Source organism: Aquila chrysaetos, chromosome 22 (genome assembly GCF_900496995.4).
Source record: "Aquila chrysaetos chrysaetos chromosome 22, bAquChr1.4, whole genome shotgun sequence".
NCBI lineage: Eukaryota > Metazoa > Chordata > Aves > Accipitriformes > Accipitridae > Aquila > Aquila chrysaetos.
Window position 1 is genome coordinate 14,120,084 of NC_044025.1, and position 26,358 is coordinate 14,146,441.

Genomic DNA, 26,358 nt, shown 5'->3' on the forward strand with positions numbered 1-26,358 from the left:
TGCAAAGGGATCTCTGCAGGACCAGCATGGCCCCTGTGCAGTGGCCACTTGCAAAGCAACCACTAGACCTCGCTCTCGAAGTATGCACCAGGTCAGCTGCAAACCTGCCTCCCTGACTGCATATAACAAAAGGACACTGAGCAGCAGCTCAGCTTGCGAGGCCAAGGAAGACAAAGCCACCACCAGACAGAAATCCAGCCGCATCTCTTGGGGTGGGAGGAAAGCAATAGCGATTTGGTGGTAGGACCAAGTGCAGCAAACATTCCCAGGAATTCAGGGAGGCCAGACCTAGGTCACCCACTAAGCAGTGTCTCCAGAAATGAGCTAAATCCTACAGTCTCGTAACCACCTGGATTAAACCAAGCACAGGTACGGGGGCTTCCTCCTGTTGGTGAATCGAGAGCATTAAAACCTTGAAAACAATAAGGCAGCCAAACATTCTTGCAATTTTTGAGAGCAGGCAGAAAGGCTCCTTTTTTGCTACTTAAGGATTACTGTACCTCAGCCAAGCTGATTTCAGGGCATGCTCTCCAAGCACAAGACACAATATCCTCATTTATGCCCCCCACCTTAAGCCAGATGCAGTGAAAGTCAAGATTTTTCGAAGTAACTTTGATGCAACAAATGCTGCCAACTTCCTTCCTGGGTGCACAATCATGTGGATCCTGCTGCGTAAACCACTCTCTCCAATCCAGGTAATTCCAGTGCTACAGGTGGCTGCCTCCCCTGTTTCAATACACAACGTAAAAGAGTAAAAACCACCCTAATCAGAGTGAGCCTTCCCAATGGAGGCAGGTATACCCAGCTACAAAAGACTGCAACGCAGCACTTTCTCTCCTAATTTATAGATCCTTTATAAAGGATTAAAAACTGCTTCCTTGCAGTGGGAGCATCACCCACATCTCTACATCTCTTTATGGAAAACTTCATAGTATTTAATTCAAAATGGCATTTATAACTCAAGAAAGATACCTCAGCCACTGCTGACAATTCTCCAAAATTATCAGCTCGGGGTACAGCAGCAGATTAAAAAAAAAAATCATCAGGAGCAGTGAGACCAAGACAGAGCATCACTCACTGCTCTGTTGAACACCAGTGCATCCACAAGTGCACCCTGCAGTCAGCTCTGGTCTCTGCATTTCAACAAAGGCACAGTAGTGTTACAGATGCAGAGAGAAAAAGCAATTAAATAGATCGCCCAGGGGCAGCCCCTTAAGAGGTGAGACTAAAAAGGCTGGGATCCTCCACCACGGAGAGAATGAGGGCTGGCTGCAGTGTACGATGCCAGGAGGGCACAGGAACAGCACAAGAAGCTAGCAGATCCGCTAGCAGGAGATCCATTTAAAACAAGCGAAGTATTTCCTTAAATAGCAGGCAGCAAACTTCACCACCCCACGCAGCAGCAAGTCCTGGGAGGTGGATGGCATTGGCAGCCTCGCAGAGGGGTTAGGTGTTCACGGCCAACATGTCCACAGAAGTCCGGGTGGAGATGCGCCCTCATAGCCCTCGTGTAACAGCAAAAGCAGGGAATATGAGTCCATCCCTCTGCTCTGCCAAGCCCAGCCCTGCATCTCTCAAGGGTGTTGAAGTCTCTCGGCTTTCCACCTGAGCTCTGGATCACAAGGTTTGAAATGGCTTCTTCTGAAAAGCACCCTGCAGCTGCCAAATCCTAGTCACTGGATGTGGGAGAGGAGAGGACTGAGGAACTGCTGTGCTAGACAGAAAAGAAAGTCAGTCGCCTCTCTCCGAGAACAGCTTTATTTCCAAATGCTGTTAGGTAACCAGGATGCAAACACTGCTGCCCTTCCACCTCCATAGTGCTTGCATGTGACACCAGGCTGAGGGCAGAACGCCTCCAGCATCCATACGCTAACAAGCGGGAACATGCTTTGGGGCACGCTATAGCTACTGTGCCTACAAAATGGCTGATTTTTGGCTCAGGCTCCCCACCTATGCAAGTCCCAACTCTGTTACTGCAACTCAGCATCCTCCATCACTATGCTAACCACTTCCTTGGGTGGAAGAACAGTGGACTTCTCACCAAGAGGGGAAACCAGCCCTACAGACCCACCTGGCCTTACAAGATTAACCTTAGAAAATAGGCACTGACATAGATATGGGAGTTCTGGTGATTTGCAGTAACAGACTTTAGCAAATTAACTTGTTAAACCACCTCAGCGATGAAAGGGAGGTGAGGGAGTCAAACCCAACAGCCTCAGGAGTGCACAACTCTGGTGCTAGGAGCAGGTATGCTCCAGGCAAGCCTGCCGCCCCCCACCAGCGGTGCTACCCTGCCTTCACACTTCCCTGTGTTTTGAGATAGCAGGGCTCCCAGATAAGTTTAGTGCCTGGGAAGAAAAAGCATAGCACCAGCTTTAAGGCTTTTCTGGAGAAGGCATGAGAAAGGACTGTGCAGCATCCTGTGCCACTATCATTAAGAGGAATCCTGTTTAAGCTTTCACTTATCTCCTTAAAAATATAGAATTGTATAAAAACCCCAAACTCTGTAGGTAATGTTTTCTGCAACACTATTGACATCTAACACGCACGTACTGAAACGCTATTATCTGCTGCAGACACACACTCATGCCCCACCCTGGAGGCAGCTGCGGAGGTCCCCAACCAGCTGGAGGGCAGAGGATGGAGTTGTGCCAACCAAAGGACGTCTCCAAGCCTGCAGCACAGGCAGACAAAACCCAACAGCCGATGAAGGCAGATCTTCAGCAGGGTGGAGAAAAGCCTCTTATGAACTCAGCACATGGGAATATACCTTTACTCCTTCAAAATCAGTCTTAGTATTTCACACTCACACGTGTTCTGAAAACGAGAAAGTCATAAAATACTTACAAATGGGTTGGATTACTACTTGGGTTACGTCAACATCTTCTGCAATGCTCCAGTGGATCTAGTTATATACCACGGCCTCATTAGCTGGCTAGAGCTCTGGAAACACATACACACACGCGACTTCCCACCCCCTGTTCAGTTCATTAAGTCAAATTACACTGTCTCCAATGTTACACCAGACCACTTAAAACCAGTTACTCTTACTGAAATCAGCTTTAAGACAACAGAGCTGATTTCCATACTTCCAAATCCCAAACACGCAATGCCTCCAATCAGCTAGTGATCTATCCTCACACTATTGTGTGAACTGGGGAAGTATGATCCCATGCAAAGCCAAAGATGGAGGTAGGAGGTGGACATAGTGACATGTCTGAGGCCACACAAGGACAAGCCAGCCGTTGACCCCCATTCCCAGTGCCTTTGCTACAGGACATCTCCACAAGGCACTACAGCTCTGAGACAACAGGATTTTACTGACTGGTCTTTGTACCACTGGGTAAAACATAAACCTTTCCTTCAGCCTTGGCACTTCAACAACATCAACCTGGATGAAAAGCTCCCAGCAGTTTGGGAAAAGCAAGAATCGAGATCATCAATAGCTGCTTTTAAAAACTACATCCCCTTCCTAATTTGGGACCTCCACCCAAAGCAGCCTCCCCCTGCCTCCCTAGGGCCCCAATCCATTTCTGCAGGGTCTCTCCTAGCGAGGCTGCACGCACTACTGGGGCCAGGAAGTTTTCATTGGTCTTGCACTGATGGCCACACAGTGTGTATCTCGGTTGTCACTAATAGCAATACTCAGCAGCAACACACAGACTAAACAAGCCAAGGGGGAAGTCTGCATCTTTTCAAAGTATTGCAAATTGAAATATACATCTTCAGGTTCATGGACACATCAAGCTGTATACAACTAACATACAGACTAACAGTGGTGACTCTGAGTTACAGTTGCATCTTGACACATCAAAGTTTTCAGTTATGTGTGATGACCAAGACCTACCAGTTTCCAAAATCTTTCACCCTGGACACCCAAATTTGCAATGCTACAATGTATAGGAGGAAAGTAACCTTCCAGCAGTTGTAGTCATCACTACATGAAAGCATAAAACATATCACTGCCATGTAGGAATGGCCAAATATTAGACAGGCTTTTTGTGTGGGGTTTGTTTTTTTGACAAGTTTTTGTTTGATTTGGTTTTGGGGATTGTGTTTTCTTTTTGGGTTTTTTTTGGTTTTTTTTTAATTAATGTCTGTTGCATATTCCTGTACCAGTCTTCTAAATCTGGTTAGCGCTGTCTCTGCAGAAAGAGTAGTGCAGGGAAGGCATGGGAGAGGAAGGTTTGAAGAACTCCATTTTTAATTAATACATACCAGACTGGCCATCAGTTGGAAATATATCTGTAAAAGAACAAAAAAAAAAAAAAAAAAAAAAAGAAAAAAGTCAGTATGGGTTGCAGCTGCAGTGTGAATCATATTTAAAAGGTCCCTCCCCTCTTGATTTGTTTGCTTTAACTAAACAGAGGAAGTATTTTCTTAGTATCCCAAGTTAAACATCAATCCAGCTTGCAACCTACCTCAATTCAACCACTTGTTGTGAGAAACATTTTGAAGGAGACAGTGTTTACCTGAACGTATTGCTCTCATAAATAACCTTCTATATTGGCTTCTAAGAGACAGCGGTGAGGAATAAAGAGCTCACGAGATGTACAAAGTTCCACACAATGAGCTAGCTGCTGTCACCCCCATGCTCCTGCTGGCCAGCATTATCAAATGGAAACCTGCACGGAGAACACCTAACTTCGTAACCGGCCAGGGAGCGCAGGTGGCAAAGCAAAAGCAAAATGAGCATTTTCCTGATGGTTCTTGGCTTTCACAGCCACAAGGGACATCAACAGCTGTGCCTGGCTCCAACACAGCACCTATAGCAGAGAACAGGCAGCCAGAAGCACGCACCCATCACCTGAGCGGACAGCCGGTGCCTTGGCACATCACACACCACCCCAGGGGAATGCCTTCGCCTTCCCCTTCCCATCTCAGGTGGCTCTGCCAGCAAGCGCAGCCCGTTGCACAGAGCTGCTGGAGTCTGGAGGGTTTCGGATGCTGAAACAGATTACTCAACCTTCCCACCCCATAAGCTCTTTCCAGTTAGAGGTACAGGTCCTTCTCCTGATGGATCCTATTTATTGCTGGGAGGAGGATATTCACTGAAGTAGCTGGGAAGGGTCAGATGAAAGATTCATTCTTTTGAGGAGCACGCAGGACAGCACATGTGGAGAAAGCCTGCTGATAAAGGCTCCCCAAGAAGCTATGAAAACATCACTTTTGAAAGAGCAATACACTATTTTTTTCTTCAAGGAACTTGGAAGAGGGGGAAGGGAAGCTGCCAGCAAGCCAAGGTCCTGCTAGGACAGGGGCAGGCCCCTGGCTCCTGCTTATCAGCTGTCCAAAACACACATTCAGCCGTAAAGTCACAAGAGTTGCTGCAAGGACTACCCCTTGGACAGGGCAATGCTCTCTAGCCTGGGCTCAACCAATGCAGAAACAGCAAAAACACACCTCTACCAAAGAGCTCCTATTTATCTACCTTTAACAGTGGACCCTGCGATCAGGCAGGGATGCTTTCATCCCATGTATGAGCAGAAGCAAGCGGGAGGAAAAAAAAAAAAAAAAAAATACCAAAACTCCCTCCGCTGTTACACAGGGTTATGGCCTGTGGCCATGTTCAAGGCATGATCTCAGGGAAAAGCCAACACATCCAGAAAAGCCTCCAAGCAGCGATCTGGATCCTTTGTAGACTGCATGTTCTACCACAACCCTCCACCAGCACATCACCCAGGTACATCTAAACATCTTGCATTTCTGCAATGGTTGCTGACGAGGTCGGGCTCCTACAACAGTGAGTAGAAACAGCCTGTACTTGATCTAACAGGTCCCAAACAAGAGGCAATTTCTGCATTTTCCTACTTGGGCAACTCGAAGGCAGCTTCTCCACAGACGAACAAGGTAGAAGCACTGGTTAATTCATATCCCACCTGCTTGGATGAGCTAGCTGTACCAGCTATTATCAAAAAACAAAATTAAATAACAATAATAATAATACTACTACAATGGCTGAGAAAAGGAATTCCTTTGTGCCAGCCAAGAACTACAGGCCTTGGCAAACATTCCCCTTGCTATACCCCTGCCAGGTGCAGTTCTCCAGTTTGCATTCCTGCTATGCTGTCCAACCAACTCTTCATCAAATGCATGCTGCAGCCTGGCCAGCCATCTGCACAACCAGCCACTGAAACCACAACAATTCGATAGCAGATTTGCTACTACATTTCCTAAAAACGCAGTGGAAGCACCTCAGTTGCTTAGGTCAGTAGAAAGCAAGGACCACGCGTGATGACCGGGGCAGATATTGCTCACATTCACCTTGAGAGGTTTGCCAGTGCAACTCCTGTTGAGGAAGGACACTTGCCTCTACTCCTCAGCCCTCTTGTCTGGGAGAGGCTGAGCTTGTCCAACTCATCACACCTACAACTGACACAGATTTGACTCCAAGCTCTCCAGGGCAGAGGCCCAGAGTGCTGGGCTTGCAGGCAGCTTTCCCCACTACCAAAAACAAGCACAGAGCAATCAGTCTGCAGGACTTGCTCTTCTGAAAAATAGGGTTGCTGGGATGACACATACGAGCTGGGAAGACACGTATGAGGCAGGGCTGGTCAGGGACTCCCAGGCACAACAACCCTTTGGGACACCTTCTCCCCTTGCAAGCACAAGTGACTAGATTAGAAATTAGCCTGCCAATTAAGGGCAGCACCTGAGGTGCCCAACAGAAGTCTAAATCAGGCAGCACTTTCTCCTCCCAAGAAAGCCATGGTAGGGAAGGAGGCAGAAGCACACATGGCTGGCAGGGCTAAGATAAACCCCTAGGGCTGCTCTCCAAGGAGCCCGTCTAGCACACTGCAGGACTGAGGCTGCCTGTCCAGGTCACGTCCCTTCCCAGCGCTCCCAAGATTAAAAATCAAACACGAAGGACCCAGGCACAGAGACCAGGCTGGGATTTTGCTCAAGCAAAGTCCCAACGTGGCAAACCAGCCCCACCAATTCCTCCCACCACACACACTGCTTTTCTCCCCAAGGCACCCCGATGCCGGGTATCCTGACACAGGCCAGATGCTGCAGAGGATGCCCCGCAGCAGCTCTCCACCACCCGACCGACTACCTGCCCAGCAGCAGGCACTCCCTGTGTCGGAGCCAGGCAGCTCTGCCCCTGCCTGCACCGCACCTCCCAGCCAAATCCAGCCTGCCACGCTGGGCCTATACGCAATAACCCCCAGGCAGTCAAATGGCAAGGAGCAAGAAGTAACAGTACCACAATGCAAGCAAGGAAGACCCAAGAAATTTGGGCCCTGTGGTCTCACATTTCCTTCCCCTTCTAGCATGCAGACACTTTGTTTCTCAGCATGGGCCCAAAACCAGAAAGACTTGGTGTCTAAACAGAGGGTTTATAATCACCACGGGAACCAATGATCGCTTCATCGCTGCGCCAGTCTGCCAAGCCAGATATTTCCCAAGCCCTTTACCATCCTCCTCAGCTCTGTACATGAACCATACAGCCTACAGTATCTCAGCGGAAACCACGTTTCACGAATCTCCCTGTTATCAGCAAAGGGGGGTGGAGGAAGGAGCGAGGAGGAGGAGGTCAAGGATGCGTGTCACAGCAGGCAGGATGTCGGGATGGGCGTGAAGCGTCCCTTTCAGGACCGTCACATAAGTGTGCAGAGCCGGTACAGAGGTGCTTGCTCTGAACACCAATACCCAGAGCTGCTGCACAAAAAGCCCAGGAGACGTAACCAAATTGAGGGCAGTCCTCCTTATTTGCGGTGGTGCTGGGGGGTGGATACAGAATCCCAATTTTTGCCTGATGGTATTTTTAAACACAGGAGGAGACCATATGCTAAAATGGGGCATTTAAAGAGAAAAGCCGATACATCCACATACATACCCCCTCCCCTGGGGCTATCTGGCCACCGCTGCTATTCAGGTATCTGGGACAGATCCAGAAAGGCTACCCCATTTACGAGCCCACATATCCCCTCCGCTGCTCCCCCCGCTCACTGCGGAAGCACGCTGCTAACTGGGCTCCTCCACCAGCCACGCTTCAGTGTTGAATCCAAAACTCCTCATAGGAAGCCTGCCTTCTCCCTGCTCAGGAGCTACAGCTGAGAAGGGACCTCCACCACCCACTGCCTGTCCCCTGCCCCTCTGCCACCAGCACCCCTCTTCAGGCAGGGATGCTGCTTCTTCCCAGCAGGGCCCAAGAGGCAGCAGCAGAAGAGCAGCTCATTAGCCCTGACGCAAGAGAAACGCTGACTCGTTATTACAGCAACCCGCAGCTGTAACTGCCGAGAGGGGCAGCACAGCCACAGGCAGAGTGCCAACGAGAACCAGCTCTTTGCACCCCACCACCCGCTCTGCTCTCCAAACTGGGGGGAAAAGGACCTCAGTGTGCTTTATGTCACCTGCCCGTCACGAAAGCACGCTGACTGGTACCACTGCACCAGTGTGCTGAGCAAGGGCTGCTCCTCCGCACGCACAGGTACGAGCGTAGAAGATACCATGCTCCTCAGCCACTCCTGGCGGGACACAGGGCTCATCCACACTGCCACTGCTATGGGAAGACACCAGCTGATTTGTCCTGGCTTTCGACCCATGAAGTTGTAACTAAATCATCCTCCACGTTTTGCAGACAAAAGACTGGGACGTCAGCAAAAAAATGACCTCTCCAAGGTCACATGGGGACTCGGCAGCAGAGACGTGACCAGAACTCGGTCGCAATGGCTCGAAAGTTGCAGGGCTGCACTGGCTGCCCAGGAGAGGGATGGGGAAGGGAAATGCTGGCAGACAGCAGGATCTCCAGGGATCTCTCCTCCTAACCTGACCTGCCACCCGGCAGGGACAACTCAGTTCTGCTCCTCTGGCTATGACTGCAATCCTCACAGTGCAAACAGCACAGGCAGGGAAAAGGTCCAAATTACATAGTCCAGTGTCTGCTTCAAAAAGACCAGCGCCACTTGAATCTCTTCCCCATCCCCAGACAACTTTTCAGCTCAAATGTGTATCAGCCGGCTCCCCCTCAGAGGCCAAGGTAGTGCCTGCACAGCTTCCTGAGATAGCTACAGGCCTCTTCAAAGCAACGCTCAGCAGAGAAGGGGGTGAGGTCTGCTAGGAAAAAGTAGCAAAGCAAGAAACCCCAAACCCAAAGATTAGCATGGCCAATTACATCCCTCCTGAGATCTTGCTTGCTTCCTGCTCCCCTCCTTCATTACCTGCCGAGCAGGCTCAGGGAGGGTCCGGCTCTCAGCCACCCAGCTCTTCCCAACCCTCCCCAGCCGCTAGGTCTGGGCAAACACCTCCCATGCCTCTTAACAACGCTCAGCTACTGTAACAAGAAGTATCTTTACCCCCTCAAAGAGAAGCTGAATCTTGAGATGGGTGAAAGATCCAAGCGAGATGGATCAACCCTAACCCGATGTTGGTTAGGTCCCAACACATCCATAAGGTCTGTGCAAGAAAAAAAGATAAAAAGCTACAGAAGCATTTACCAGCTCCACAATCAGTTTCTCTGCAAAGGTATCCAGATCCCCAGACCCCCGGTAAGTGGTTTTCTGCTCTTCATCCAGAGGAGAGGCTTGGTTCCTTCTCAGACACCCCCACCACCTACACTAAGAGGCTGAAAAGCTGCAGCCAGTGTGAGCTGTGACATTGATTTCCCACAGACCACATGGAAACAAAGGCTTGAAATAGGTTTTCAGTGTATAAATGACCATGGTTTTGATGAAGCTCAGCTGGGTTGCCCCTGCCAACTTCATGTAGTTGAAAAGCAGTGAAGACTTCCAGCATCACCGAGCTGCAAGAGGAACACCCCTGGAAAAAAATCACCTCCTGCAAAATCAGAGCATTATCTGTCTGAGATAGCTCCCTAGCTTTACTTCACACCACACACAAAATTAGTACCTTAATGCTGACATTCAGTCTCTTCCAGAAAGAAGGGGAGCAGAGCCGACCAAGCAGGGCTGTGGCTCTGGCTGAAGACACAGTCACCAGTGGGACCGGCACTGTGCCAGGCAAAAGCACCTTTCAGAGATCTGCTTGGAAGAAGGTCCAGGTCTCTTCTCTGAGCACCAGAGATGCCAACAGGGTTCTGGGGAATGCATCTGGTCAGCCTGACCAGAAAAAATGAGCTCTCTCCAAACAGACAGTCTTGCAAATCCAACACTCGCATATGCACAGGCACACAAGGAATAACTGTAAGGTCACGGCTGTTTTTTCTCCCATCCACTTATCAGTGCTTGCGCTGGAGAGAACAAACACTGGGTGTTCACTTCCATTAACCCCTTCTCCCCCCATCTCCAAAATGGACAAGGAACAAAGCGCTGCTGCTCCAACCACAAGCCCTAACAATCCTATTCATGCACCAGACAAAAAGCTGCAGAGGAAGTCCAAGGCACCTTAAAGGTGCCTGATTACTGTTCCCGTGAAGCAGCTGGTGACCCAGCTCTCTGCCTCACATGCTTTAATCACCAGTAAGCCTGAAGTGACACCACAGGAAGTCTCCAGCCTTCCAGGAGAGCTACCCAACATGAGTCTGGGTCCAATGATCACAGTCACCCTCCCCAAATTGTTCTTTAAGCTACTGGGTATTGAACAGGCAGTAAAATTTCAGGCATGATCAAGCAAAATTAGCATGTCAGACTCTTGTTGAAATACAGGAACCATTTTGGTGCGGCCCAGAAACCAACTGGATCCCACACTGTGAAAACCAATACAGGATAGCGTTTCCCTCCGATGGGGTTATCGCACACTGCTCTGCAACACGCTTTTCTGCGTGCACATCAAGGGCAGGCAGTCTCAGACACCACAGCAAAGCGTCGCCTAAGGACAGCTTAATAAGCAGTGAGCAAGACAGATCCTTCTCCCTGCAGAGGAGAATCCATTACTGTAGCCAGAAATCCAGCCTCTCCATGAAGGAGGATCCCCCCCACCTCCTCAAACGCCCCAGTATCACGGGTATGGCGCGTAACATCAGGCAGGGATGCCATAAATCCCTGTGAAAACCCCAAGAACTGAAAATTCAAGGTGCTCTCCACCTTAGGGCTGCGGGCAGAGGGCCAAGCAGGGGGTCTGTAAGATACACAAGGCAGCACAGTGAAGACAACATAATTAAATCTCTTAACTGAATTAGAAATCATCAGACTCACGGTCTGAGATGTTCCTCTCCTCCAGTCCAGGCTATCTGGTTGGTTTTAATCAAACACACAGCTTTTCCAATCACCCTCCAAACTCCATCCTTGCTTGGTTCCACATCTCTGCTGTTAATTAGATCAACTCAGATTTCAGCTCCAACTGAAGTTAAGAGGGTTGTCTGCCTGTAATCTGCCACGTCTCTTCCAAATCATCTTCACATTTTTACTTAGGGGTTTAATTTTACATTTGAAAAACGTGGGTCACTTACAGCAAATTCCTCCCTGCACAGTGTGCAAATGTCACACCTGTCATTCTCCGATTAAAAAAAGGGGAGTTAGAAGAGTTCACCTGAGACTGGGAAGCCAAAACAAATCAGTCCCCCTTCCGTTCAGCTCAGTGCCAGACCCTCTACAGTGGCAGAGGATTTCTGAGCACTCAGAAGATGCGTTAGATCATACTAGGTATTCCCCCAAGCTCTCAAGGTTTAGCTGGGAGTTGGGAAGTGAAATTTAATATGATTACAGCCAGCAAAGTCTCATGCTTTGTCATCTGAGCACATGGTGGAGACACCTCCGTGATTTGCTTTTCTGTCTTGTTGGGTGGGATCTTGTGCACAAATATCCTATCACTTCTGTTTCAGTCAGAGTAAAACCTCCCAACAACATTTTTGGGATGCACTTCTCCACATTTCAGTATCTGCAGCTACTGTCACATAATTTCTCAGCATCATGCACACTGGTGTCATTCTTTACACTTAATTCTTTGCTCTGTTTTTGCCTTTACTTGTTGCCTTGCACAGCCTTGTAGCTGACTTGCCAAAGTGAGCCTGTCTGGAGGGACATGGGTAGGGTGAAGTTCTTCAGTCACTCCTTTAATATCTCTTTTTGTGCTAGATGAGGCCAAGAGTATTGCTATTTGTTATTATGGTCAAGCCTTTATTTTCAGTAGGCTTGTTCTGTGAGGCTGGGAGAGCCGACATAAACAGACATTGCTCTTGAGCTATGTGGACTTTGTGACTATTTGGAAGGGCTACAGTAAAAGTATAACATTATTGTAGTGAGAATCCTAAGTGTCTTGCAGGAATAAACTCAGTGCTTCTTTTGCAACATTTAATAGAAAAAAATGGAAGATCTGACCTTGGAGAATCTGAAGAAATTAATTTCCTGTAGTCTGAAGTGAAGTGAATGTTGGCTTATCAAACATTTAAGTATTTCTTATTAGCCATAAGTTCTCACTATTTCATTCCATCCCTAGCTTCATCATCTGTAAGTGCGCAAGCCAGATAGTTTGGTAACTAACATTTGGTAAATTAATAATTTGCACCACTGACCAGAAGCTTTCAAAAGCAGTTATAAAGAAAAAAGAAAAGCAGAGTGATTTGGTGTGAAGGCTGAATATGCATTACAAATAATCCGCTTAGAGACAGCGCTAAGTATTTAGCAACGTACCCACCTTCTGGCAGCACCTCCAAGTTACCAATCTCCCCACACACCTTTTCTCTTACTTTCCCATCAACAAAACTCTACCCTTTCCTCATTTTTGTGGTTTTTCCCATTTCATACTTGTTTCCCCACATATTTAGTCAGGAAAAACTCACCTCTCTTCTGTGTTTCAGACTTCTTAAAACCTAACTTATCTAGCCCTGAAAACCCTCTGTCCTCTCCACGCATGCATCCAGCAGCCGAATCAAAGAAGTCAAATGACTACCAGGAAAGGAGAAGAGGTAAGCAGCCCCCCCCGCGCCCTCCCTCTCGCCGGCGGATCCCTTCCAGCGCGCAGCCATGCCCTGCAGACTGCAGAGTCACTCTGCAGGAGCGCGGCACATGCTGCCGCTCAGCTGGAAAAACGTGCTCAGCAGTGTTCTCGGGATGGACTCTGCTTCTTTCCCACCACCCCCCCGGCCTCCGGGGCTGCACCCCCATACCTGGGTAGGGAAGAGCGGAGCAGCACCAGGCTCCCACGTTCGTGTTGCCCTCCCAGGCTTACACAGCCCCTCCGGCTGCACCGCTGCCCAGCGGGAAGGACATGCAGCAGATTTCCGCGCCCCCCCTCCGCCCAGCTTTCCAATCACCATTTAACTCTGGCTCGTGTGTCAAGGACACGTGAGGTTCACAAGCCCCATCTGAGCCCCTGTTTCTCCCCATTGCCCACCCCCAGCTGCCGCTCTCACCATCACCAAGGGATCTCTGCAGAGCCTGCCAGAGACCAAACACGTAACGCTGTGGAGCACCAGAGATGCTTCTCCTTCACCACCTTCCTCGTGGGGCAGGGATGCCTCTCCTGAGCCCCTTCGGAGGCCAGGGCCACTTTGGGGAGCAAGTCGCGAACAGAGAGAAGCACCTGCGGGCGCGCGGCCAGCTCAGGGGTCAGCTCTGCCTGCTAATGCAGCAGGTTGCAGACCTGCTTCCAGCCACTTCAAGGGGTGCCTGGCCCCCAGGAGCGCAGGTGGGGGCAAGCTGTGCCCGCCAGCACGTTGTGCATGCCATGCACGCTCCGGAGGGAACCGGAGTGCCATATTCTAGGTCAAGCGAAGAAAGGGTGCCTGTGTCACCTCTGGTGACTAAGCGGCACCGACAGACCTCAAGTCACACCAACAGCCACCTCCACTGCCTATTTCTATAGCAAATGGAGGCTTCCACCTCACCCGTCATGCCAGAGCATCCAACCCAATCAGGGCCACCGCGGTCACCTCCCACACACCATCAGCCCCAAGCTATCCGCAGCAGAGATCTCTACCAGTCCTTCTGACTTGTGACCATGTAAAGGAACAGGGTGACTCAAAACCAAAAAAAAGAAAAATAAAATCACAACAACAGCAGAGCACTGAAGCCCGCTGCGCATTCCTGTACAGTGCTATAACCCATGGAAGTGTCAAGGCAAGCTGCTGCTCCTAAGTCAGCTTTGCTCCAGAAGGACACTGAAGGTAAACCACTGATAATGCAGGTATTAAATCAGCCAGTTCACAGCCCTTCCTCCCTCTCCTTGCACGTCACAGCGGAATATCCCCCAGCACATGTAGCTTTAATGCCGCAGGAAATGCTCTTGACCCTGGCAAAATCCATAGCGAGTGTCACACTGAAGCTGGGCTGGATGACTTGCTAAGGTTGGCTCCGGCAGCCCAGTGCAATACCGAGACCAGCAGGGCTACAACACATCATGTGCCAATTTGCTCAGAAAAGGCAATCCACCCAGGCCTGTCCACAGAAGCCCCCCAAACTGTAGCACAAATGCATGCTCTGATAGAGGAAAGTTCAGTTAAGAGGACCTTCTGAGAACCTGCAATTACAGGATGAGCCTCTGTTTAGAAACATGTTGACACTTGACTTGACCACTGTTTCCACAACCCTTCCCCCCAAAAATGTGTATCTTGCACAGTATGAGGATTGCCACCAGCAAACCTATTTTCACCAAATGCCTTGTGCCAGTTTTTACTCCATGGCTGCGGGACCTTCACGTGTGCACCCACTTCTCCTCTCAGCCAAGCAATCCAGACTGACCCTGACTCAGGACTCTCCCCACAAAGAAGTCTGGTAATTGATTTATTCAAGGCCAAATTCAGTTCCCATTTGTTCTGGTCGCCAATTATTGTTGCCTAAATACACCAGTAGCTGATTTAAGTTCTCGCGGCACTGCATTAACTTCTTCGAAGTCCTTCTTTTACCTCTCCTTTGACCAGCTCAAGTCGTGCAGCTGTATCATTTGCTACTAGATGTTCAGATTAGCCAGTTACTTCAATGCAAGGAGAAAAGTCTCCCAACTCTACTCAGAGATCACTAACAAGCACCTGGACCCGCAGAGTGAGTTTGGAACTGAAGTCCAGCCTCAAGCGAAGGAAGGGACAAATGCAGAGCTGGCCATGCCAGAGACCACACATCCACACAGGGTACCTAGAGCTCCAACTCCTTGCCCATGCAAAGCTCCACCTAGACGGCATTACCACCATGAGAGCACCCAGCAGGTATCACCAAAGTTGCACCACCTCTGTCCTTCAGCTCCCTCTGTGCACAGCGAGCCAGGGATTTGACAAAGCCAGCAGCGTGGAGACTTAAGCCCTTGGTAGGAATTCAGCAAAGGTTCCAATGCCAAAACAACCAGAGGATAAATAATATTTTAAAGACCATAACGTAAACGTGTATCGTGGCTGGGAATGAACAAAGCTCACCACTCCCAACTGGACTTACGGTAAGAGCAGAGCAAAAAGCCCTCCCAGCTCTCCTATCGGTTATCTGCCAGATCTACAGCGAGGCGACCATACCTCCGTTTACCTGGTTACTGAGATGGGAGCAGAGCTCCTCCGAGAGGCGCAACACCATAAAGGACACCACGATCCTCTGTCAGTATTCAAGCGTATTTAAGTTTTCATTAAGATGAATTTTTTTTTTAAACCCTTCCTGTTTGCAGCCATAGTAACTGCAAGGATTAAAACATTCAACCTGGTCTAGATAGCACAGCTTTCTACTAAAATGCCCATTCCTTATTTAGCCAAACAAGCGCTACCACTGAGGTGGTGTTGGAGATTCATTACAAAGTAGTTTCAAGTATGCAAACAGCAACCTAACTCTATCCAAGCCGGCATTTGGCGTTCCCCTGAGCATAATTTCACACTATTTGAGCACAGCGAAAGGATCAGGTGTCATAATTTGGAAGGGAGAGCAGAGCAGAGCAGAGCATTGCAGCGCAGCCCCAGTGCCCCCATTCTCAGCCCTGCTTTTTGTACTTGCTTTGTCTTCACATCTGACCCGAGTCCTTCTGCTACCCAATCCAGTGATCCCAGATGCAATCCCAGTGGAAACCCCATGGCACCACAGGCAATAAACAGCTTAAAAGAAGAGTTGTGAGGGTAAGGAGGTGGTTGGTGAGAACCCTCCAGCGACACCTCGGACCTGGCAATCTGGAACTGGAGGTCGCAGCAGAAGCAAGCGCTGAAGCCCAACAACCAGGGCCAGTGAGTCAGCTCTCAGGAGCTGCACCGCATTCCCCAGCCTTCCCGAAACAAACAGTGCAGAACAGGGCAAAGGTCCAGCACAAAGCTGAAGGGCAAAGGTATGTGGGGGAGGGAAAACGCTAAGCTTCATGTTTTTTTGGAATAGTGAGTTCCAGTTACCCTCATTCTCCCCAACAAGACGGGAAGAGTTACTCAAACGTGAAGTTGTGGGATCAGAACAAAACAGTATTTCAGAGAGGAAACTTGGGGCGGGGCGAGGGGGGAGGACTCCTGCTGCGATAGCAGCTCTGTTGCAACAAACAGCCAGGAGAGCTCCACAATTACGTGCCGCGACAGAGCGAGAATTGCCCAACACTTTGGAAATAGGTGTGTGCAGCACTACTGAGCTGGATACCCAAGCAGGCAGATGCATGCATCTACCCGGAATGCAAAGAAATGCCAAAGGTAAAATAAGCTTCCCATACATTTTATCTCCTGCACTGGAGGCTGGTTTCAAGGAAAGCCCTATGGGGAGTTAGTCAGCGAGGGGTGAGAAGCTAATGAATCTTCCCCTGCCTTCTCCTCAGTACCCGTAGCCAACCCAGGCTCTGCTCTGGCATAAAGCAACACGTGCTCTCTCTGAACAATAGTCAGCTAACCTCTGGTGCCTGCTGCTAGCAACTAAGGTGTGCCTTCTGGAAAGTACTGCTTATTTGCCCATTGCATCTGCCAAACAGCAAGCAAGAAACTCTACTCAAGAAACACCACCTGCATCTCCACTAGGAAATACGCCGCTTTCTCCTGGCTGAGCGTTTGCAACAAGAATGAAAACCCGCATAAAAGTTAGTGCAGGCAAAGCTTGGCAATTGCAGTGCCAGGCATTAAATCCTGCGCGTTCTTACTTCCAAGATGTAAATGGCTTTAAAAATTAAGAAGTGCCAAGTGCCTTGATGCAACATTTCTTGAAATAAATCCAGCAGGTTTTCAAAACGGGGTGCTGTTAACACCTGTCTGCACCAATGCTTGCATCAGCACCAGCCCTGGTGCAGGGCACAGCGGAGTACAACATGTTCCAGAAGGTCGAGCTGTCTCAACTGCAAGCCACACTTCTCCTCTATAGAAGAATTTGAGAAAATACTTTGAATTTGGTTTATGGCCAAAAGTGCAAAGCTGTTTTTGCCAGAAAACGTTTCCTTCACTACAGCAGACACAGACACTACCATCATGCCTTCACCAGTCAGGCTGCTGGCTGCATTTATTTACATGATAAGAAGAGAACGCATAATAACGAGGGGACAGTCACACAGACCTCGTTACTAGATCATTAGAGAGTAAAAATGAGGCATCATTACCAGCTCTGCCAGCGTCCCTCACAAGCAGTAAGCCGTGTCAAGTACAAGCCTCGCCACATAGGACAGGACCACGTGTTATCTCAGGACTCAAAGGATCCTCCCTGCTCTCTTGTATCCTGACTCTGGAATGCACACCAATAGAAATGTAACACGCATCTTGTCAAGACACCAGGAAAATTTTCTGGTGTGCCACTCCAGCTGAGCCTCAGCCTTGGCTTACAGCATCAGCAGTATCGCTGTTGTCTAACTCGATCTAATGGTTGCTCCACTTACTGCCAGGCCGTTGTGCTTTTGGGAGGAGGGGTTAAAAAGCAAGGAGAGGCTTTGCTTCGATAGTCCTCCTTCCTGAAAAAGCAGAAACATTTATTCAAACACCCTATTACAGACCTCTGCCTCCCTTGAGTGTAAAAATGCTGCGGCAGGTAAGCAAGACACCAACTTCTGAAGATAAATCCTAATCCATCAAGAAAGGACACTGCCCTTCAGTCCCTACATCAGCCCCCCAACACATTCAACTTTCCCAGCTGCAGCGAGTCAAACAGATCAAAACAACCAGAGGCGGATTTGTTAAGCTCTTCCCTATCCATACTCCAACACAGACAGCAGAAACTCACAAAGATCTTGAAGGTGGCTGTTTCCCTAAGCCAGAGCTCAATGCCTTTACTTTTATAAGCACCAATCCCAACACAGAGCATTACAGAATGGGTGAACACCTAAGGAGTAGGTCTTGTCCATTAAATCTGCTCTATGGGTCTATAATTAATATAATCATTATAAAAAATTAGGGCTTTCAAAGCCTGTAAAACAAGTCATAGAGGGTTCCCTTTATCTTTACAGAGCTGTCCTTACTAGGCTCCTCGGTCTCCTCACTACCTCTGGCAGGATCAGGGCTGGAAACATTTAGTATCTCCAGCACACAAGCACTGCTCTGGGAACACCGCTGGATCGTGAGCCGTTTTTTTCTAAGATCTGCTGAAAAACTAAAAACATCCAGCAGTGACTTGCCACAGTTTAAAAGCTCTCAATCCGCTTCAAGTGCACAGAGGACTCACCTTCCTTAGGCGACCCTCCTGGAGGTCACTGCAACATGACAACTCACACCTCACCTGCACCATCTCTCACACAAACTCATGCTCCAGATCTTTTTTTTGTAAGCATCTGCCGAAAGAAATCCTCCACCCAAAGCAGCAAAGACACAACAGGAGCCTGCAAACTCTACAAGAACGTACTTGGGTGAAGGGCCACCAGGCAATGTCAGCTGCCAGCCTGCCTCTTGTGGGAGTTCGCCAGCCATGTTTATTTTACACGTTTTCTCTTCTGCTAACAAACAGGCAGCAAAAGAAACAATGCCCCAAGAGAGGAGAACCAAACAGCAGTGTCTGGGGCACTGCAGGAACCAGTCACTGCTGCCAAGCATCCCAAAACGCACCACTAACCAATTCCATTATTTAAACACCTTTGGGAACACCGGGACAATTGTGCTGGGCCCAAGAAAATTCTGAGTGTTGCAGCACTAATCCCTTACCGTACCATAGGGTGGAAACACTACTGACACACTCTCTCCCTCAAAAAATCATCTCAGGAGTCACAAGGGCCCCCTCCTTGTGTTGGCCAGACTGCCTCGTGTCTGCTCACTTTGACGAGTCACCCACCTTTGCGATGGGCCCAGTAATGAACCTGGACGGGCCTTAGACATGAGCCTCAAACAGGAACGTTCAATCTTGCATTTTTACATCTTCTGGTTCATTTCTAGGGACTGTTACCTGAGAAGGCAGCACAATGGAGCGATGTGACCAGTTTTACGTCATACTGCAAGAGGCAAATGCAGATGGCAACGCTGCCCTGGATTTCGTTACGCTTTGCTTATGCTGGTGTGTACAACGACAAACCACCAAACAATCTGAATGTGGACTTTTACCTGCCACAGTTAACTTCTCCTCTATACTCCCCATTAAGATGACAGCTTTCCAGGTGGAAATTGCAGAGCTGTCCATCTTCCAAAGATCAATCCCTCTGATGAATCATCACGCTAGGCAGTAACAGATCTTGCAAAACACTAGCACATACAGTAACTGGGAATCTGATGTCATATCTGGCGGTGCAATTTTAGAGTTAAGAGAGACAGGCCGGAAAAATTAAAGAGTCTTTCCCAAACAAGACGCTTAGTGCAAACTTCCGTGTTTTCCTCTTACTACCGATTCACCTGAAGCAGGTATAAGCGATACCCTCCTGGTAAAAAGCAGCACCCGTCCCAACTTCCGAGGAAACGGTGTTCTGCAATTTCAGCCTTTGCTGACGACAGCAGCGGGTTACAAACGCGATTTTGGACAGCGTCGCCCCTCCGCTTCCCCACGCGACTCCCTTTTGGGGACACCCCCCCCCTAAGCCGAGCACTCTTCGCTGCTGACAGCCTCTCTCCACGGCTGCAAGCCTGCAGGGGCAGAGCCGCGCTCGGCCGCCGCAGCCCCCCGGCCCCGCCGCCATGAGTCGGCAGAGAAAGGCGGCGCGGCCTGCGCACCGGGGCGGGCGGGGGGGGGGGGGGAGCCGCCACCCGCCGCCGCACACGTGGGCAACGCCGGGCCGCCGGCCGGGAAAAGGGCCCCCCCCCCCCCCGCCCCGGGGAGGAGGAAGGGGGGGTGCGGTGGCGGGGAGCGGCGGGGGCCGGGCCGCGGCTCCCGGGGGAAGCCGCACGCTGGCGGCGCCCGGAGAAGCAACCACGTTGCCTGCGCTGCGCTGCGGCGGAATGCTGGGAGCGGGGGGGGGGGGGGGGGGGGGGGAGAAAGGAGCGGGGAGGGGGGGGGGAGCTCGCAGCGGGGCGGGCGCCGCGTGCCCGCCGCCAGGGCCGCAGGGCCTTCGGCCACCTAACGACCGCCGCCGGGCCCTCAGCGTGTCCGTCCGTCCGTCCGTCCCCCGCCGCCTCATGGCCGCTGCCCGGGCCGGGCCGCGCTCCCTCCCCTCCCCCGCACACGCGCTCCCCGCCTCATGGCCACGGACGGCGTCGCCGCTTCCTACTTCTAACGATCCCCCCCCCCCCGCCCGCCTCGCCCCCCCACCACCGCCGCCCCCCGCCCGCCATCTCCTCCTCCTGCCGCCGCGCTCCCCTCACGCCGGCCGCGGCCCCGCTCCCCGGCAGGCCGCAGGCGCGGCGCCGTCCCCACGCCGTGCCGCATGGCGCGGCCGGCCGGGGCGCGGTCGGCGGCGCAACCGACCCCCCCACCCTCCACCACCACCACCACCACCACCACCTCACCCTCCAACCCCGCTCCAACCGCCGGCACCCACCTGGAGGCGACTGCCCGTTCACCGCCGGCGCGGCAGCGGGGGCGTTCTTCGTCCAGGGGTTCACCTTGGGCGGCGGGGCCTCGATGAACTCCCGGCGCCCCGCACCTCCCGCCTCGCCGCCGTCCTCCGCCTCGCCGCCGGCCCTCAGCAGGCTCTCCTTCTCCTGGTTGTTGCTCTCCTCCTTCTGCTGCTTGGCGCTGGGCGGCCTCGGCGCCGCGGGGCCGCCGTCGGGGCCCATGGGCGGCTCGCCCTTCTCCCGGCCGCCGTCCTGCGGCGGCTTCAGCACCAGGGCGCGCTCCTCGGCGGGCAGCAGCGGGGCGCCGGGCAGCAGCGCCTCCACCTGCGTCGCCATCTGCGCGCCCCCGCCTCCCGCCGGGGAACTCCCCTCAGCACGCGGCGCCCCCGAGCCCCGCCGCCGCCGCCGCCCGCCGCCGCCGTGCCGCTTCGCACCGCCCCGCCCCCCCCCCCCCCCCCCCCCCCCACGCGTTGCCGCCGCAATATGGAGACGCGCGGGGACCACGCGACTTGCCGGCGGGGGCGCGCGCCGCGCCCGCGCCCGCCCCGGCCCGCGCGCGCTGCCGGCGAGGGGAGGGGAGGGGAGGGGAGGGGCGGGGCGCGCCCCCGCGGGCCGGCCGGCGGCGCGCACGTGCCTGATGCAACGCCCGGCTGCGCGGGTGGCGGCGGAGGAGTTGGGGGGGGGGGGGGGGTTTGTGCTTAAAGGGTCCGCACCGGCGTCCCGGTCCCGGTCCCGGTCCCGTCCCTCCGCGCTGGGGGCAGGCTCCGCCGCCGTGGCTTTCACCGCCGGCTGGGAGAGGCCCTGCTGCGGCTCGGGGTTCCGCTGCTGCAGAAACACGGCGTGGGACGGGGACGGGTGTTGGTCGTGTGAACCGGGGGGAGAGTAACGGCTGCCGCGGGGGTGTTGCTGCACGCTGCAACCCGGAGCCGAGGGATCTCGGGGACCCCGCGGCCCCGGGGTAACGGAGCGGGCGGCCGCGGGTGGTTTTGGTCCGCAGGGGAAGGCGCGGGAAGGGACTCGGTGCGTGTCCCGGGGAAATAAACCCGTCCTGGGGAAACCCCCTCCCGTGTCCTGAGCCCGGCGGGACCCCCGGTCCGAGGAGGTTTGATTGATCTCTAGCTGGTGGGATGTCGCTCACTGACGTCCTCCGTGTTTGTCCCCTAATTCCTAGGGCCGGCGAGACACGAGGGTCCAACCCCCGGGTGTTAAATTCACGCGAGCTACACGCATTTCAAAGGCAGCTTGCGCTGCCCGTGACCCGTCGAATTCACAGCGGCCCTTGGTCGCTGCCTTTTTTATTCATAACAAGCCTCTCCCGGCCTTTTCTCCGGGACAGCGAGCACGCCGCTCCGCTTCTCCGCAGAAAGGTCCCTCTGGAAGCCCCGGCGTGTCCCGTAGCCCCCGGGAGACATCGGCGCAAACCCCGCAGGAGAGCCGGCAGCGTGGCCGGGCGCTGAAGACGTAGTTCCCAGCTGACGGTGCGTGGAGAAGGATGAAAAGCTGATTTCACAGCGGAGCTGTAAGAAGGAAAGAAGAGGCTGCGAGGCAAACAGGAGCTCAGCGCTCCATTTGGAAGGGCAACAACGTCAAGGGTCAGGCGGATCCGCAGAGGGAGCCTCAGGCTGTCAGGGATGCTCCGCTGAGACCACCTCGGCTCTCCGCGTCCCTCGGTATCCAACCTCTTGGCTCAGAGAGCACCCCCGCGTGCCGCAGCCTCGGGGATCGCCGGCGTGTGCCGCATCCCAACGACATTGAAGAATTTGGCCGGTAAAATTCCGAAAGGAAGTTTATATATAACTCCAGAAGAGCTGGCCGCTGGCCTGGCTGCCTGGCTGAATACGCGGCGGGGATGCGCCAGTACCTGAGCTGCAATAACACAAGCTGCGTCCTCTACTCCGTATAGCCCAGTCCCCTATTTGCGGGGGGGTCACAAGCATGGCTTGGGGGCCGCACAGCTCCCATGGGTTCGGGCCGCCTTCCCCGCCAGCCAGGCTCGCACCTTTACCCTCGCTAGGAGCGGGTCCTCGGCTGGGGAGCGCAGCCCGTTGCTGGTTGAGGAAGGCGGCTGCAGCCGGAGGACGTGCAGCCCAGCGGGGTCCCCGTCCTGTCCCCCAGCCGGAGCGCAGCGTTCCTGCCGCTCGGTCCCTTCGGGACGCTGCTCCGCTTGCCACGTGAGCGGGAAGGAGCCTGCGGTGGCCGAGAGCCAGACTGGCCCCAGAGCTGCCGGGCAGGAGGGAGCGGGGCGAGTCTCACCGTCCACGCTCGCTCGGTGGCCAGCCAGGCCAAACCTCGGCAATGTTTTAAATGCTAGAAAATAAATGCGTGGGTGAGGGGGGAGAAAGGGAAGTGTCCGTGCAGCCTTTCTGCATCAGCCGTAGGGACAAATCGCCTTGGCTGGTCAGCTCTCAAACACCCATCCTTCACGTGAAGGGAAGCTGAGTGTGCGCCAACTCCAGCTGATGTAAACAGACGAGCCGCGTCTAACAAGCTCCGCGTGCCCCACTCCTCTGCTGGACCCATCTTCCCCTGCTCTGTCTAGTGTCTACGGCACTGGGATATCCTGCTCCTCAGCTCCAGGGACTTGCTGAGAAGCAGCCAAGAAGTCGCTACGTTTCTGCAGCGCAATTCACCGGGAAGTAATCCAGCTTTGCTTTCCCCAAATTCAACGATAGCACCTAACCGTCATCCCCAAGCCTGCTTCTCCGCCTCATCCTTCACCCCAGATGTGTCCCCGGGCCTGCCCGGGCCATGCCAAGCGGCTCCGGGTGCTGCCTCCCAGCCCTGTGCTGGCCCCGTGCAGGCTCCGAGGAAGCAGTCTCCCGGGAAACTCCTCTGCCGAGCAGTGATTTGGGCAGGAGCTCCCCTGCCCCGTGTACAACAGCATACTTATTTCTCCCTGACTGAAGCGTGGCTTGCATATTTATCACAGATGCCTGGCTGCTTTGATGCTGGCCTGGAGGTTCAAAGATGCTTTGATGGTGGTCGGTAACCTCTCTGAGCATCTCTGGGTCTTGCTTGGCCCCGAATATCCCCACTTCTGCCAGTCTGGCAACCTCACCCGGTGTCCTGACCTTCACTTTGGAAACAGCTTTAATTCAGTGGCCTGGAGCGAGGGGTGTGCGTGGCGGGGGGAGCACAAAGCAGCCGATGTGACTGATACAGCCCTTAGCTCCACCGTCCTGTTCGGATGGTAGCTCAGCCCCTTTCTCAGGTTCCACTGGCCTAATTTTGTCTGGCACTGCGGACAGGAGGTCACCGTTGTATGTGTTTCCTACGGTTTTACTCTAGTCTGGTCCCGAGGACTGAACACCCATCAGCGGCTGCAGCACGCTCCTGATCGCATCTCTTTTCTCTGCATCCAGGGGCTGTGCCGACCTTGTAGTCAGCTCGGAGCAGGAGCGTGCTTCCAAAGGGAATCTTCTCCTCCCCCCAGCACATCCAGAGCAGCTTGCTCGCTGCCGGCCAGTGCCGGTCACGCTGTTCCCTGGTGAGGTGAGTAAAGCCCAAGCTCTACACATGGATGGCAGAATATTAAGGCTCAGGCACCTTTAATGCTTTGCAAAAGAGAAAGGGGATTTTGCCAAGAAAAGCCCAAACTTCCCATCCCGAGTCATATGCTTTGACTTATTTATGTAGTTGTTCCTGCTTTGTGAATCCTGCCAGGCAGGAACATTGTCAGGGACGACGCACTCAAGGTTGGACAAATTTTCCTGCAGCGGCCCTGCAGTGCCGCCCTCCAGCGAATCCAGCCACCCCAGAGGGGTGTCGTAGTCCCGCTCCCGAGGCACTTGCAAATGCAGCATCACTGACCAAACTGCAGGACTACCTCTGGCATCCACGGGGGAAAAGCTTTTCAAAGGGCACCCAGAGCTTATTTCTAGAAAAGAAACGTCTTCTCTTCGAGAAGAGGGTGGCATGCTGGCGCAGAACCATTCCTAGGTCTCTGGGCCACCAGTTACAATCCCAAGATTGAACTGGGAGTTTTCAATTTCAGAAAACCTGACAGCTTCCCACTGAAAAATACCCAGCTTGCCCTAAGGATCCTCATCAGGAAACTCTAACTCAACCATTTCTGTTTGGATCAGGTACTCTCCCGCAAAGACGTGGAAGCCCAAATGCCAGTCCCAGTTTGCAGCCCCAGCGGTGAGTGGGGCCGAGGGCAGGCTGCCAGCAAGTCCCTGTCACCCTGCCATGCCATGTGCCTCCCAACCCCAGCAGACACCTATTAGTGGCACATTGTGGCCATCACAAAGGACTCGAGTACTTTTAAAACTAAACACCCAAACCTTTTATTCTACTACCCCACATACTGGCATTTCAACTCGCTTTAGCTCAGAACCAGAAGAAAGCACCCGTTCCTGCAGGTTTCTCCCGGAGAGACCTCCTCCAACATCTCCTTCTTTAACCCAGCTTTTAACCTCTCCTTGCTCCGGATTTTTAACCGCAGAGCTCGCGCCCCTGCTCTGGGGAAAGGGGCCATGCACGAAAGCACGACACGGAGCCGGCGCAGCAGACTCTCCACTCCTCCTGCCAGGGCAAGGGGATGAGAACACACCGAGTGCTCACGGACAGTCCCATAGGCTTTTTCTATCATCTGCGGCCGTGTCATCCAGAGAGATGGAAGATACTCCCTGGCTCTGAGATAAATGCGCTTGAACCCTTCTAGCAAAGCATATGAACGATCAGCGTGAAGAGTGAATGCATTCACACTAATAAGTAATTTTCAACCTACGTAATAAAACAGCAGACACTAACGAGTTCCATTACATCTCCATTAAAAAGTGCTTTGGCTTAGCAGGACTCCATGGCCCAGGGGCTCGGGCTCGGCGGTTTGATGTTGCAGCCCAGCCGAAGGCACCGTGCTGCTCAGGGCACTCATGCCATGCGTGGGGTAGAAACCAGCTCCCATCAGCTCTGCGGAGCCGCTGGCCCCTCGCCGCTTCCACCCATCTTCTGCCCACTGGGAAGTGGTGCTGCAAACATGTTTGTGTCGAGAGCGCGCCGCATGGATTTGCCTGGTATTAAGAAGTTAGATTTAAATGAGAGTAAATATCCTGTAATTAAAAATCTGAAGCCTGCTATGCAGTTTTTGCATGGTTTTAATATGTGGATTAGAGGAGGGGAATATCTAATGATACATAACTGCTTTTATCATCACGAGCTTTTCATCCAAAAGCCACAGTTCTTGTAGGACTCTCCCGAAGCCAGTAAATAACCCTGTCTGCTCAAGAAAAAATCTGAAAACACCCCCATTTCCTAGTTATTGATGACATTGGCTGTAGAGAGCAATACCTCCTCTAGACCAGAATTTCCACCGTGTGTATTTTGCTGTAGATATATTAGCCCGAGGTTGCTTAACATGTCCCCTAAGTCATTTCAGTTTCCAGGTGCTCATGAAAACATGGCATAAGTTGACCACCACCAAGGCTGATATTTTCTTCGATGGATATTTACCCTCTGTGCCACCGCTCTGCCATCAGAAATTTCAGCAAAATTATTTCAGACGCTTCTACAAAGAGAAATGAGGTATAAATGCTCTAGCATCCTTCTTCAAAATGCCTTAAGCTCTCTGTGCTTCAGACAAGACGTGCCTCAGATGCGTCCCTCCCAGGTCCCAACTGCCCACAGCAGCCCCAGAGGCCCCTGGCTCAGCCCAGCCGGGGATGTGCCATTCCCACGGAGAAACGAAGCGTGCTGGCAAT

The 26,358-nt window shown here is 52.5% G+C and overlaps 1 protein-coding gene and 1 long non-coding RNA gene across 6 annotated transcripts in view; one reads left to right on the forward strand and one right to left on the reverse strand.

Moving 5' to 3' along the window:
* LARP1 (La ribonucleoprotein 1, translational regulator) overlaps positions 1–21,046 on the reverse strand; it is a 48,960-nt gene extending 27,914 nt beyond the window's left edge. For 2 of the 5 annotated variants that reach the window (XM_029997623.2, XM_029997621.2), the window contains exons 1-2: positions 20,641–21,044; positions 4,219–4,245 (exon numbers count right to left, since the gene is read on the reverse strand). In XM_029997623.2, the coding sequence (XP_029853483.1) occupies positions 4,219–4,245; positions 20,641–20,992 (379 nt within the window). In that variant the 5' untranslated portion in view covers positions 20,993–21,044. Of the gene's footprint in view, positions 1–4,218; positions 4,246–9,852; positions 9,873–20,640 lie in introns of those variants that run through there. The other 3 variants (XR_005931098.1, XM_029997622.2, XM_041119260.1) reach the window with 3 other exon arrangements.
* Positions 21,047–21,385: 339 nt separating this feature from the next.
* Positions 21,386–25,723, forward strand: LOC115334440. Its single transcript, XR_003921124.2, has 2 exons — positions 21,386–24,148; positions 24,742–25,723. It is a non-coding gene; the product is annotated as an uncharacterized LOC115334440 (long non-coding RNA).
* The last annotated feature ends 635 nt before the right edge of the window (positions 25,724–26,358 follow it).